The sequence below is a fragment of the Talaromyces proteolyticus genome, assembly GCF_021365285.1.
Source record: "Talaromyces proteolyticus strain PMI_201 chromosome Unknown BGW36scaffold_12, whole genome shotgun sequence".
In the NCBI taxonomy this organism is placed as follows: Eukaryota; Fungi; Ascomycota; class Eurotiomycetes; order Eurotiales; family Trichocomaceae; genus Talaromyces; species Talaromyces proteolyticus.
In genome coordinates this window covers 1,537,612-1,552,073 of record NW_025764288.1, presented here as the reverse complement: position 1 = coordinate 1,552,073, position 14,462 = coordinate 1,537,612, and the positions used below count along the sequence as shown (strand labels likewise).

Sequence of the window (14,462 nt, the reverse complement as noted above, 5' to 3'; positions counted from 1 at the left end):
AGCTAGGGTACACTGTAATGGTGCATTGTGCTCCCGTATATTTGGTCGCAGTCTAGTGCTCGGGTCCAGTAAATAGCAGCAGTCCTAGATGTGTAGGCAAGGCATATCCTCGAGATACTGCTCGAGTCTCTTTTGTGCTGTTTTCCCCATCTCCGCCGCTTCCAGCAACTTGCCTTTTTGTAACAGCATGTCGCGTAATCGCCATATCTCGACTATAACCTGCGGAGCGGTTACACCTTCTCCATAGTCACGGAGAGCGATGGTATTGTTTAGTCTCTCGATGATAATGTTCTCACTGCCGCCTTTCTCCATGTCGATATACGTAAAAAGGTCTAATATATACGCGAGGATCCTGGCGTGCAGGCGAGTTGCCCTGCCACGAGTTTCTACTGTGGCATTATCATCCATTATAAGGTTACTACCTTCCTTGCCTCCTTCGTCTGGGAATTTCACGTTCTCATCAAGAATTCTGCTCTTGAGTAATCCAGATAGCAGGCGAAATCTAGTAGTTGGCTCTGGCGACTCCAACTCGGCTCGTTCGTGGAGGTCAGCAATGGCCTTCCTTTTGAGATCTTCGTAATTTGCAGGCGGAAGGTTACTTGCGTCAGCAGGTGCAAAATCCACGGCAGGATGGAGGCGGGCAGTACCCTCCATGATTGCCTCTATAGGGACTCTGAGACTTAGTAACGAGAACCATGTGTCGGCTTCGCGCAACTTGTCTTCTGTGAGCCGAAGCAAACCAGAATTCCACATGAGGCGGTAGTACAGAAGAAGAAACCGCTCATTAAAGTTACTAAACAAGATATCTGCGTTTAGCAACCAACCTCGTTCCAGTATTGCTGGTAGCAACTGGATAAAGTCGTTCTCCGAAGACTTGGATATATGCCACAAGCTTTGCAGCAGTTGGACGATTGAGTGGTTTTCCGGATAATGACATTGAGCGAGGCTCATGAGATGAATAATCAGCATACTGAATAGCCGACCCTGTTTAAGGTACATGATATTATGTAGAATCTCTAACAAATTCCAGATAAAAGGAGGACCTTCCAGCTGTAACATATGCTCGATCTGCAAGAACGCCTTGCGCGCGAGTCGACCGGCAAGGTGACCCTGTCCACGCACGAGAAGGTCCGCTACGAGCCTGAATGATGCGCTAATCTGCTCCTGGTCATATGATACTGTCTGCTTGTACGGGAGTAGCAGTGAGAGTCGGGAAGTGCCTTCTAAGAAATCCAGGTGCGACTCCCGTGCGGTTTCAAAGAAGGCAGAACACCAGGTCCGTATATTCGTGAGGAATATCAAGATTGACATATCAGTGCGGTTTAGAGTGGGCATCAAGGTAAGTTGTGGTTGCCATATCTGGTGTGATAGATGATCATATCCAGATAGAGTCTGGCATGGCATAACCACGTCGCTTGGCTCTGTGCTTCGAGGCGAAGTCGAGTTAACACGGGCTCGCCGTGTGTTTTTGTAGAAGCCCCATTTGGTAAAGCGTTTCTTGTACATCTGGGGCCTTCAATTTGATGAAAGTTAGCTCCCCCTCCGGTCTAGTTTGTCAGGACGGCCTTGACATATGGAGTCGGTGCGCCCTGGATGTTGGTGAATGATTTTTGGGGGGGGGTCTCACGTAGCCTGGAAGTTGTATTTCTCCCTTATGTGCGCTATGACGTATCGAAGTGTCCGACGCTCATAGACGTACAGCCGCCGGATGTGTGGATACATGGCCGCCCATTCCAACTCGCTGTGCGTCTTGTGTAGACCTGGTGTCGCCGAAGTTGTCTCCCGCGTCTCTTGGTGTTTGGGCTTCGAGGCCAAAACGGCCAGGGGCGGAGCGCGGACTGAAGCCATGAAGGAGGCTGATCTTTCGATTATCGAAAAGAAGGAACATTTTGTTCGACTCCGACTAGACTGTTGCTACGGAGAAAAGAATGGATCCGCCCATCAGCCTACTGCAGACTGACATCGCTCCGGTTTCAGAAGAGATCTCTGGCTGTGATGAGAAGCATAGAGCGTAGGCTGACAATTGGGCCGAGCCGATCTGGACCAACTGGCCAGCGAGCCAATGAATGGGCTTTAAAAAGTTCCCTATTGATGACGTAAGGTACCACACCAGTCAGACCCAGTTTCGGCCAATCACGGGGCTAGAAAAAGTTCCTTTCCGAATCACGGTCATGAATCTCAAGAAATGGATCATCTCTACAGGACAGCAATGCTACCGGATTGCCGTAGGCCCTTCTCTGATGCTGTCAAGGCTCGTATCGGTAACTGCTCATATAAAATGGGGGGCCGCTATTTGGACTGGAGTCTAGCTGTGACTGCCACCATTGTTCTCACACCTCATCATCTCTATGGTTTCAGCTTCAAATCTCTACGTTGTTTATCTGTTTAACTTGTTGAGTGTCTGTTGGCTGTTCAATAATACGTATTGCTTCAAAACTCTCAACTGACACACTATCGCGATCTGCCATGTCTGCTGGCTTGCAAGCAAGAGCCTCACATGAGGCCAGCTTGGCCGGGACGTTTGCCCGGCAAGTTCTGCACCGCGTGCCTCCAATTCCACCGCATATCAATTTGTCCGACAAGGTTGCCATTGTGACTGGATCAAGCTCGGGCCTCGGGACAGAATGTGCACGTCAACTCTTACAGATACAGCTCACACATCTGATCCTAGCCGTTCGATCTCAACCCAAGGGCCAAGTCACCGCGTCAAAATTACAAGCTGAGTTCCCGAAGGCCCGCATCGAGGTCTGGGTTCTAGATATGGAGTCTTATGACTCAGTGCGAGAATTCGCTGCTCGCTGCGAGAAACTCGACCGACTTGATGTTGCAATTCTAAACGCTGGGTGTGGGAAAATGCGTTTCACGCGTTGCGCTGGTGACCACGGCCGTGAAGTGACGATTCAAGTCAACTTCCTAGCCACTGTACTACTAGCCATGCTCCTCGCTCCCATCATCAAGAACAAGGGCGCAATCGTAGGGAAAGCTGGACAATCCCTCCAGGTTCCAGGAAGAATCACGATCGTCACCTCGGATATGTCGTTCTGGCCAAAGCTGGACGAGAACGCTCTAAGCATTCTCGATTCCGTCGACAGTCCACAAGGCTTTGATGGGATGATGCAGTACGGCAAATCGAAACTGTTGTTGGTAATGTTCGTGTCAAAGTTGGCCGAAGTCGTGAGCCCTGACGACTGCATCATCAACCTTGTCAACCCGAGCGGTGTGAGAGGCACGCGACTCATGCGTGAAGCAGAGACAGTACTGCCACGACTGCTTGTATGGCTCAGTGGAATACTTTTAGGACGAAATCTTGTGGATGGGACTAGACAATACTTGCACTCGGCATTGGTGCTTGGAAAAGAGAGCCATGGATCATTTTGCGATTGGAAGGTCAGGCCGTAAGTCTTGAAAAGCAGAAAAGAACCCGTGTTTGGTGCCTGATATTAACATTCGAGCTTATAGGTACCCTCCTTACATGTATACTGAGTCTGGTCGTCGCTTGACCGCTCAGCTATGGGACGAGACCCTGAAGGAACTTCGATTTGCTGGTGTGGAGACTGTGCTTCAAGGGTTAAAGAAATGAACCTGCAATAGAGAATTAGCGACACCCCATGAATTGGTTTCTTAATTAAATCTTGTGTTTGAAGCAACCTAGCCTCCCTACTCAAAAAAGAAAAATGTTTATGTCCATTACATATATTTATAATTTTAGTATCCTTGGAAAGAACTCTCTTCCAACAATCATATGCGGTATTTTTTTTTATCCTTATATCTGCTGAGTCAATAGAAATATTCACTTTTTAATGTTAGGTTCAAATCAGAAAAGTACCTTCGTAACCTAAAGTTTTATCAGAGCCTAATCCGGTAATGATAACATTTTATTCGCCGACATAAAACTTCTTATTTTTCCTCACTTTATTAATGAATTGCATCAACTTATAGACGCATCCATACTGCCACAATGTTCTCTACCTACCAAGACACAAAATTTTTCGTGTCACGAGGCTCTTTCGCCTACGGACTTGAAATTGTTGAAATATTTCTGCATCTCTTGGAGTAGTCATCAAGCCCAGAATCTTGCAACTGATCATCGGGCCTAATATTAGTGATGAGTTTCAGCAAGAGGCTTTGAGGCGCGATATGATAAAGAACCACAGCTTAATATCTTATTCAAGACATGAATGGTCGTCTGGAAGGGAGGAGAGATGACCATTTTATAGGGTGACTAGGCTGAGCCTGGTTAGCGCAAGGTTTGGGACACATAATGAGAGGAATTATAATAGTTCAGGAATAAAAGTTGCTTTTAGACTTTTATGTTTAGGTGAACTTGGGACGCTAGGCGCTCGTAGGAATTATAAAGTTATATGAGGAAGGTGGCTGTTAAGTGGCGGGACAATGGGCGGGTGGAAATAACGCTGAAAATGGCTTTACTAATCGTCATTCTGAGCGTCAACCCCACAGGTACTCACATTCTAGTTGTAAAAGGGCAGATTATGGTCACCCATCCTTGCCTTTTACCATGCACCATATAACTTCAACTTGAAAGCTTATAGCGAATCGCGCCGGAAACGAGTAACCTTCCTTTCTCATCGGTTGAGGGATGTTTCATACGCGTAGGATAAAAGAAATCAGGCGGTGTCCCGGAGGGCAGATCCATGCTGATCCATGATCTGCTGGCGTCCTGCAAGGGCTAATTCCGGATCGTACAATATTCGGAGACTCCTCAACTTCAACGTCTTGGCCCATTCGGAGACCGTTAACTAGTGCGCCTTTGTCTGCTTGGCTTGCCTCAACCGATGGTTGAGATCGACAGTCTCTCGGAGTTTCTTTTGTTTACTTGATTAAGCAATCTTAATCCTCTACGCTACATAAAAGATGCTTGGTGACGGTTTTTAAACGCGACAAATAATATAGCCCTTGGTGAAAATGATCAATGAGTTTTAGGTTGAAATTTAAACCTGTCTTATCAATCGCTGGCTAATCGTTAACATAGAACTGATGACACTTGGGCGAAGTCACTCTCTGCTGAGTTGCCAAGGTAGAATCCGACCATGCTTTATTCCATCAACTCAATTATGGAGCATCATGGGCATCTTTCCCTAATTCGTATTCAGGGATAGAAATTCAATAGGCAGCCGTGGCTATTGATTTTGTCGCATTGCCAATGCGGACTCTAGCCTCGTTTGATTGCCATAACTTCGTCATGGTGTAGATCAACTATTAGTCTATTCGATCTAATCACATTCATCATGCTTGCGGTAATTACAAGTAGGCGCATTATTGAGGATTCGGAGAAGAGTTATTAAACGCTTTCTGGAGTTGCTGATGCTAAGAGTATAGAATTAGCGCGCCGGATGCATATATATGCTCCAAGTATATATAGGCGACTGGTTTTTTCTTGTTCAACGTTGTCTGACGAGTCTCATTTTTTCATCATTTTTAATCTGCTAGACAGATAGTCTTCGTTTCCCCCGTTAAAACGTTCTCTGAAATATTTTCATATTATCCCCAGGCAGAGCAGTATACTCGCACCAGATTGGCGCGATTGAAGCAGCAATGCGGATTTTACATTCTCACAGCCTTGCTGTACTGATCGGCATGAGGGTCATTGCCTTGGCGAACGGGCTCCCACTCACACCAGGTGACAACGGCTCCATCTTACCTCGCCAGGACATCACAACACCTCTCGGTGTCGACGTGAAAGATCTCGATCTCGGCGACATATCTCCTATTGAGGACGGATGGCTCGAACTGGATAGCGACGATGGAGATGGGAACCATCTTGGATCCAGCTCCGTTTCAAATGCCAACGGATATTTGGGTTCGGTTGGATCCGGACAAGCAAGCCAGAATGGCAAATCGCTGGAGGGTAGTAGTGCTGCGTGCAGTGAGTTCAGAGGCCGAATTTCTGCTTCTTTTAATGCTAACCTACTTATCATCAGGTTTAACCGGCTGTGTAACCTCCGCGGCAGCAAGCAATGGCAACAAAACAAGTACCAGTTCCACCAGTACAGGGGATTAGTCAGTGCTCCAGTGATCGAAGGCCCTCTCATCGAAAATAATAATTCTTCGTGATCTTCCAGTGGATGATTATATGTATCAACTATTCTAGGGAAGCCTTTATGTTTTATAGCCATTGATGGTGTTGCCTTTTATACATGCAGGGTGATGGCGTTTCTTTATTATTAGGGAGATTCTTATTTCTTGAACGAGACTTGTATATTTAGTTGAGCTTCATCTCCTGTATCTATATATTAGCCATGCTTCTACCAAGTTCTATATTTGTCTTCAACAATTATCGCGCTGCTACGGTTGCTTCAGTGCTGTGTTCCACCGGATACATTCCCGAAACACATTCAACGTTGATTTATACATCATTATGCTAGAAATCTACTCGCCGTCATCACAGTATGGGGGTACGTGCATCACGACACCGGCGATGACGGTCGCAATAATTGACGTATTCGGTTAGACTGTCCGGTTTCGCGGAGGGCGGATGGCCACGGCACCGTGAGACATACAGCACATTGTCTCAACAACAACTATAAGCCTGATATCCACAGCCAATATAAGCAGGATTGCGCTGAGAACAGTCTCATAAAGGCCCAATTATCGACCTCGCGGCTGCCTCTGCATCTAAAAATGGTGCGGCGCCCGGGCATGAGCCTGGGTTGCTCAACATGCCGACGACGTAAAATCAAGGCTAGTATCCCGCCAGTTCTCCAGTCCAATATTACGGTCTACTTACATATTCTCAGTGCGATGAAACACAGCCAAAATGTCGTCGCTGCCTGATTGATGGAAGGGACTGTTCCGGCCCAGTGTCGGGTAACGTATTCCTTGCATCTGACGTACGAAACCCAAGGAAGTCAACTAGGATAGAGAACAATACAAAAACCTCGCCCCAGCGTGAAACAAAAACAATTTCATCCGATACCCTTACAATTTCAAACGCGAACTTTTTCATGGTCCCACAAGCTAGTGACCTATGTCAAACCCAATTAGTCTCGTGTTTCCTGTTATTCTTCGGCAGGACTGCCATGAACAAAGGGAAGAGTCAGTCTTGGCTAGTTTCTTGCGCGTCTGACGTGGATTTTAGCTTATTGAAAGGCTGGGATGCATCTATATCCGCTGCAGCACTAGCCTTGTACGTGACCAACTCTCAAAATTGGAATGCAGTGATGCAATTCTACGAGTGGTATGATCGAGGGATCCAGTATCAACATGAACTGCTACGTAACCGAGCAGGATATCTCTCATTTGAAGAAACGGAGCGGCATGTTGTGTATACAATACTCTTGGCGTATTGTGACGCCATTATACCCACATCCAGAAATTCCTTTTCTCAACATGTCAAAGCGGCTGTGGCTCTATTGTGTACAGTTGGCCCCTATGCCTGTCAATATGATCGGTTGCATGGTATTTTCCTGACTTTGAGATCTCATATGGTACGTTTTTGACGTATTAAATTATGAAATTCAATGTTAGGCTCGAAAAGAATTACCACGGCTAAGAGTTCGGACATCATAGGTACACATATGTCTCACGGAGTCGATAACAACCCTTCTTGCCTCGGCAACATGGACTGATATCCCATTCCACAATAAATCGAAACGACCCTTGGACTTTGTTATCGATTTTCTCCTTCAACTTCCCAGCAGCGAATCCCTACCATCGTACTCGAGTAATATTATAACAGAGGACAGTAATATCAACGTACTCATATCTCTGTGGCTCTATGTTACGGAAACATACAGTGACTGTCTATGTGGCAACCAACTATTAACTGAAAGCGAGACAGCAGAGAAACATCCCTTTTGGGATTATGTTGCTCTTAGAATTGATTACCGGGACTCTGAAGTTGCGGTTACATTGGCATTATATAGCCTATCCTGGATACTGGTACTTGCAAACACTCCCCACTCCGACTTGATTACCACCAAATACGAACTAATTGCGGCTCATTGTAATACGATATTGACGGCGGCGGCATTCATCGACTCTATTGATGCTGGGTGTGGTTATATTCGAATTGTGCACCCTTTGAGAGCAATTGTTTTGCATAGCGACAACTCTGGACAAAAGGAAAGGGCTGTATTTTATCTGAAAAAGTGGGGATCGAAAATCCAGCTTCTTAGAACCGCATGTCTTGACCTTCAATGATTTTCTGCTCCAAGTATTCATGTATTTGTAACGCCTCACGCTTTAGACATTTCCCATGAAATTGATACCTATATCCAGACTTATAATTCCTTTATCGTGCATCGAATCATGAAGAGTGCGTATTTGATACTTATTATTAAGGATTTCAGGCTTCCCCATGATGTTACAAGTTTTTCTTTCTATAATGCGGTGGCTTGAAATTAGGATTGAGCGTACAATATTATCACATTCTTCACGTACACTACAACTTACGATCACCAGGTCTTTTCCAACTACGCATCATGATATCTGGTTTTTACCCCCAACATTATGGGCGATTGCATATTTAGGGCCTTGAATTCAATTCAGATTATACGTTTCATTTTTTTCTTGAATTGGCAGTGTGTTTCGATTTTCTGTTTGACTTATGAGCTAATAATAGCAATGGAATTAAGTTCTAGACGTGGAGGCTTAAGATTCCAGTCAAGGATTGATTGGAATCCCATAAGATATCGGAACATATGGTGGTGCGATACTTGGCTAGAGGGCATTTATAAGCGATGACATCGTTCACGTGGTCTATATATGTCATGCATAGAGTTATTCATGGTATCTACCATTGCAGTAGTAGCTATGGAAAAAGCGATAGAAAATGAAAAGGTCGTCGATAGTTATAATATTTCAAGTCGATCACATGCTAAGTACAGCGGTTACATTTCAGCCTAAAGGACCTAATCCGCAGAGAAGAGGAAAGTAGACATGGTGTCTAGTGTCCACCCAGCAGCTATCAACCATAACCAGAGGCAGACTAATAAGAAAGGTGACCTTTAATATCTGTCCAGATTTAGGTGGTCCCCACGATGCCGATGGCGTGTGTTGCAACGTGGGACATGCCGAGGCAATGGATGCTTTAGTTGGGGCTCGGCTCCAGCCGCCATTCAAAAACAGTAGATACAACAATGCTTACCCCACCCCCCAATTGATTAGCAAGTCAATGATCTAGGTGCAGACGATGTACCATTCTAGTAGTTCATAAGTCATCCTAATGCGGCGGACATGTGAGAATTAACAAATCTTGGACCGCAAGTATTGCTCGGGCTACAACGCTTAGCCCCGGTGGTCGTATAGCATATTATCACTATTAGCAGTTTAATAAATCTTTATTCAAAATTTTCTCGGGGCTAAATATGAATTCCTGTAAAAATAGGACGTGCACGGGTGAGACCATTGATGGCTAGTTATGATTAATCGTAGGCCGTTCCCTGGGATGCGGAATTTCGTGGTGCGGTAGTAGGTATCAATGATAGTGGAAATCGATAAAGGAAACCTCAGAGGACTTTTTTGGGTACCGTGCCATGCAATTCTAGTTTATTTTAATTAAAGCTTTTGGCGTCTTTAGTCGTTTCTTTCCCTCTTGATAGAAGACAAATCACATCGCATTATCGTTTGTATTATCACCCGTTTTGAGGTAATGATCTGCATGCGATTAACATTATTAAGATTGCTAGATTCTGTAACGTGGTGCAAAATGAAATGATCCACCTGCTGGGGATGCCTCATACGGAAATTCCACTGCACTCGTTACGTGGTAGAACAATTGCCCCAAATCTACGCAACGGTAACAGTTTGTGTTGTATTTAATTGATCGATCTGGTAGTGTATCGCGCTTTAAAAGTAATCGTGATTTCAAAAGAATCACGGTCATCTTCATTGTCCGAGTCACGCTTGGTCTTTCAAGTTCTATCATTTAGTCTGACTTTATTATTCAACCAGCTATGCCATCTCAGATCCGATCCTCAACAATGCTGTGGCGCTTGGCTATAGCCCTTGGGCCTGTACTCGTGCATGCGTCGGGCGTTCTCATGCCAACGCCGCCAATGGGATTCAATAACTGGGCGCGTTTTGAATGCGAATTGAATCAGACTCTTTTTACTACCACCGCCGATGCAATGGTCAAGAATGGCCTTTTAGCAGCAGGTTATAACCGCATTAACCTGGATGATTGCTGGATGGCATCTCAGCGAGCCTCAAACGGAACCCTTCAGTGGAACACCACAAAATTTCCAGATGGTCTTCCGTGGCTAGGTAACTTTCTACATACTAAAGGGTTCAACTTCGGGATCTACGAGGATGCGGGAACTTTGACATGTGGTGGATTCCCCGGTTCCCTTGGATATGAGGATATTGACGCGAAAACATTTGCCTCATGGGGAATCGACTATCTCAAGCTCGATGGGTGTAATGTGCCCACACAATCTGGTTTGACATCGGAGGAAACCTACAAATATATTTACGGAACCTGGCACACCATATTTTCGAATATGACAGAACCGCTGATTTTTTCCGAATCGGCTCCAGCATACTTCTGCGGTGAGCAGAATCTCACAGACTGGTATAGTGTTATGGACTGGGTTCCATCCTACGGTCAATTAGCCCGACATTCGTATGATATTGCTACCTATGGCAGTGGGAATACCTGGGAAAGCATTTTGACGAATTATGGTCAGGAGGTTCTGCTAGCTCGTTATCAGAAACCAGGGTATTTCAACGATCCCGACTTTATAATTCCAGACTGGCCTGACCTGACCATCGATGAAAAGAAGTCGCATTTCGCCCTTTGGGCGTCCTTCTCCGCACCGCTGATCATCAGTGCGGACGTCCCTAGCTTGACATCAGAGGAATTAAAATATCTGACCAACGCTGACCTTATCGCAGTTGACCAAGATGAACTTGGTCTTCAAGCCACATTAGTCAGCCAGGACGGGACATGGGATATTCTGACAAAGAGCCTGTCCAACGGTGATCGCCTGCTTACGGTTCTCAATCGCGGTAACTCATCGAGCGACTACCACATTAGTCTCTCAAGGCTTGGAATCGAAACCAATCAATTCTGTGCATTCAAAATAAAGGACTTGTGGACTGGAGATATCACACAATCGCACTCTGCTTATATTTCCGTCCCCAATATTCCTGCTCACGGCACAGCCGTCTTGAGGATCAATTTATCATCGACATGTGGGGGTATTGTACCAACAGGAATGATTTTCAACACTGCATCATTAAAATGCGTAGACGGAGACACTAATGGCTCTACGTTAAGTGCCTCATGTGACGGCAGCAATGGACAGGTATGGCATGTTGAAACAGGCGGCAAAATTCGTAACCTCGCCAAATACTCTCAGTGTTTAGCAGAAAGGTCAAACGGTGAGACTTTTGTCACCACCTGTGACGGAAAAGACAAATATCAGCAATGGAAATACTACTTGAGTGGAAATATTGTCAATTTTGCTTCAGGTCACTGTCTAACTGAACTGGAAAATGGCACGCTTGGTACCGCTGCATGCCAACAAGAGGCCAACAGTCAAGTATTCGGACTGCCCAGCGGTGTCGAAGTTTTGTGAATACAGAAATCCCTCTATAACTCTTTCATAAATTATTTAAACAACAAATATATATACTATCCATTTACTTTTAGCTTTGAGATGAGGTTCAAGGATTAGAGTAGGACTCTGTCCTACTTCATAGTAGAACTCATCTATTCCTATCGCCGAAGACTCCAAAATATCAAAACGACTATTTAAGTAATCACAGTTGATTGATTATATCTTTTCTAGTATTTTGAACCCACCAATATTATACCTAATAGAAAATATATGCGATTAATTAACCTGTGCAACCCTTTCGTACTAAGGTGCATCTGGATCCGGGTTATTAAACCATTCACGTCGGTCGAGTCCACGTGCAAAAAGTGTAGAGTTCGCCTGCGGCTCCAACTCCAATACTAAAATTTCATTCAAAACATTCCTGTCATGTAAAAAGCAGCCCGGAACATAAAGGCTTTGCTGGGGCCCAATCGTCCAGTATCGACCTATGTTGATGCCGTTCACCCATACCACACCTTTTATGGCACTAGGTATTGAGAGAAAAGTATCGCGGCTAAGGCTGGAGGGCGAATTACTAGGTGGTGCTCGATACGAACCATAGTAAAAAACAGGAGGTCCTTGGGGTTTGGTTATTTCCAGGTTTGGGGGTTTGGATAAAGAAATAGAGGCAGTTGGAACGCTGTCCAGCTGGAGTGAATACATTGACCATCCAGTTAAAACTGTTGAGTTGATTCCAACGGTCACATTTCCAATTATTCCTTTGGTTTGGTCCTTGAGTTCCTGCCCATAATCGACACGTCCGAGATTTTCAACCAGTAAATGCAAATAGTCCCCTTTCTGTAGAGAAACCGTCACGGATGACGGTGTCGTATACGTACTATCCATAACACCGATACGTATACTATTAACATAAACAATAACACGGTCACGGATTCCAATACCAGGTGTAAGTGTCCCTTGGATAAATTCTGTTGCAATGTGCTCATACAGGACGAATCCATAAGATTGACCCAAAGCTTCCATGCTAAGAGGGTTATCCGCAGATTTTGTTGGAAAGAACTCAAGAATGTCAAATAAATCTGCTGACGGTTCGAGTTTGATATTAGTTATCGTTGTTAAGTTCGGCAAAGCTGGTACGGCGGGAATGCTCCCGGCAGGAACATATTTCGAGATTAAATCTCTGATTTCATAGTAAATTTCTGTCGGTCTGCCACTCTCGTCAAGTGGTGCGCCATAATCATAGCTAGTTGTGACCGCCTCGAGATATGTCCCGCCCCATATTCCGCCGTTATCAAATCCCAAGTTTGTGCCGCCGTGAAACATATATAAGCTGAAGGAATTATTATTAGAAAGAATCCAGTCGAGGTCACTGATTACTTCTTTCGTGGCAGCGGCATTTCCAACATCTGTCTCGAATGAATAATTGCTAGCCCATGTATCAAGCCAGGTAACATAGTATTCTCCATCCAGTAAAGGCCCTAAGCTGGTTGGGTCTGTGACATACTTGTCCCGAGCCGCAAACCCTGTCCGAGGGTCACCATCTGTCTCTGCAAGTACTCCATGCAATTGACCACCTGAAAGATAAGACTCCCCTCCACCGTCATTGGTGTATAGAAATAGATCAAAATTGTCTCGCAGGATCGTTGCTAATGCTTCCAAATAAGTCTTGTCCGAACCAAAGCTCCCATATTCATTTTCCAGTTGCACCATGAGGATCGGCCCGCCGTAAGTAATTTGCATTGGTTTTAGCTCTTGCGCTAGGCGGGTAATATATGATTTCGATGCATTTAGAAATGGTGGATTGTTTTGTCTTACTGCCATGTTAGGTACTTGACTCAACCACGCAGGGAATCCACCCCAATCATGTTCACCGCAGATATAAGGTCCCGGGCGCAGCACTACATGCAAGTCTTCTTCTTGTGCTAGTCGGAAGTACTCAGCTATATCATTCTGGCCGCTGAAATTCCATTGACCTGGTTCAGGCTCTAGTCGGTTCCAAAAGACGTATGAAAAAATGGTGTTGAGGCCCATTGCGCGCGCCATTTGTAGTCGCTGGCGCCAATAAGTACGTGGCACACGTTGCGGATCCATTTGTCCGCCGATTATTTGATATGGCTCTCCATTGAGTAAGAAGCTTTCAGCATTGTATGTAAATGAAGAAACAGTTTTATGGCTGGTGCTCCCGGCTGCAAAAGAGTACGGAGAAAATATCCCCATCAGGACAAGAAACAAACGCGTGGTTTGCATTTTTCTCATGTATTCCTTTACTTCTGAGTTTGGTGATCTATTGTAGTATTTTTGTCTTTAATGGGTGAGAGAAAAGATCGAATTTATCTTGGCCACCAAACTACATCCACGCTGCGGAGCGGTTCGTGTGAGTATTCACGGACATTACCGCAAGCCACGGGTTCCCATGTAACCTTTGTCTCCAGCAAAGGGTTCATTATAGAAATAATGTCACGTTACGTATAAAGATTAATTTTGCAGATCCTTCAATATTAGGCTAGGGGCATACGTCTATCCATCATCGTGCCCTTCCCCGCATCAACTTGTGGAGATCGAGCTTTAGGGACCTTCCTAATCAAGGATGTGGCGCCACCACGTCTACCGCATAGATAAGAGCAGAATTAGTGGAAAATTAGAAGATCATTTAGGGGAAACATTCTACTAGGCGAAATTTCAAGACTCGTTAGGGACGAAATAATGGTATGAGTGAGTTAGCAGCGTGGAATCGACGTAAACAGTTCAAGAAGCCCTCGAAATCTGCCGCTAACTGGTTTTAAATGCTTACGTGATTGTTGGCGACTTGAGTTGCTACATGAGGCTTGAATCTTTCTGATACTTTTGACTGAGTCATATCCAATATCTGGACACAATTAGGGAAAGCAAAGTTGGAGGAATAATTTCCAATTAAATATGGTCGCAAAGCTACCACGCAAT

General features: G+C 45.0%; 6 protein-coding genes across 6 annotated transcripts; 4 read left to right on the top strand and 2 right to left on the bottom strand.

Annotated features, from left to right (window-relative positions):
• Nucleotides 1-84: 84 nt before the first annotated feature.
• BGW36DRAFT_400889 (uncharacterized protein) lies at nucleotides 85-1,722 on the bottom strand (the record flags this gene model as incomplete). The annotated part of the gene is made up of 3 exons (XM_046218678.1): nucleotides 85-1,359; nucleotides 1,408-1,513; nucleotides 1,628-1,722. 3 exons carry the CDS (start codon nucleotides 1,720-1,722, stop codon nucleotides 85-87), a joined length of 1,476 nt encoding a protein of 491 aa, XP_046067757.1.
• Nucleotides 1,723-2,176: 454 nt separating this feature from the next.
• On the top strand, nucleotides 2,177-3,775 carry BGW36DRAFT_411287 (uncharacterized protein). The gene is made up of 2 exons (XM_046219165.1): nucleotides 2,177-3,395; nucleotides 3,460-3,775. The coding sequence occupies exons 1-2, from the start codon at nucleotides 2,467-2,469 to the stop codon at nucleotides 3,578-3,580; spliced, it is 1,050 nt and encodes a 349-aa protein (XP_046067756.1). The 5' UTR covers nucleotides 2,177-2,466; the 3' UTR covers nucleotides 3,581-3,775.
• A 1,462-nt stretch (nucleotides 3,776-5,237) lies between these two features.
• On the top strand, nucleotides 5,238-6,515 carry BGW36DRAFT_55597 (uncharacterized protein). Its single transcript, XM_046222420.1, has 2 exons — nucleotides 5,238-5,884; nucleotides 5,940-6,515. Exons 1-2 carry the CDS (start codon nucleotides 5,554-5,556, stop codon nucleotides 6,017-6,019), a joined length of 411 nt encoding a protein of 136 aa, XP_046067755.1. The 5' UTR covers nucleotides 5,238-5,553; the 3' UTR covers nucleotides 6,020-6,515.
• A 1-nt stretch (nucleotide 6,516) lies between these two features.
• Nucleotides 6,517-8,246, top strand: BGW36DRAFT_55598 (uncharacterized protein). The gene is made up of 3 exons (XM_046222421.1): nucleotides 6,517-6,699; nucleotides 6,756-7,445; nucleotides 7,528-8,246. Exons 1-3 carry the CDS (start codon nucleotides 6,640-6,642, stop codon nucleotides 8,158-8,160), a joined length of 1,383 nt encoding a protein of 460 aa, XP_046067754.1. The 5' UTR covers nucleotides 6,517-6,639; the 3' UTR covers nucleotides 8,161-8,246.
• A 1,755-nt stretch (nucleotides 8,247-10,001) lies between these two features.
• On the top strand, nucleotides 10,002-11,540 carry BGW36DRAFT_400887 (uncharacterized protein; the record flags this gene model as incomplete). The annotated part of the gene is made up of 1 exon (XM_046218677.1): nucleotides 10,002-11,540. The coding sequence occupies one exon, from the start codon at nucleotides 10,002-10,004 to the stop codon at nucleotides 11,538-11,540; it is 1,539 nt and encodes a 512-aa protein (XP_046067753.1).
• Nucleotides 11,541-11,825: 285 nt separating this feature from the next.
• Nucleotides 11,826-13,739, bottom strand: BGW36DRAFT_304901 (putative beta-calactosidase; the record flags this gene model as incomplete). Its single annotated transcript, XM_046212022.1, has 1 exon — nucleotides 11,826-13,739. One exon carries the CDS (start codon nucleotides 13,737-13,739, stop codon nucleotides 11,826-11,828), a length of 1,914 nt encoding a protein of 637 aa, XP_046067752.1.
• Between the last annotated feature and the right edge of the window lie 723 nt (nucleotides 13,740-14,462).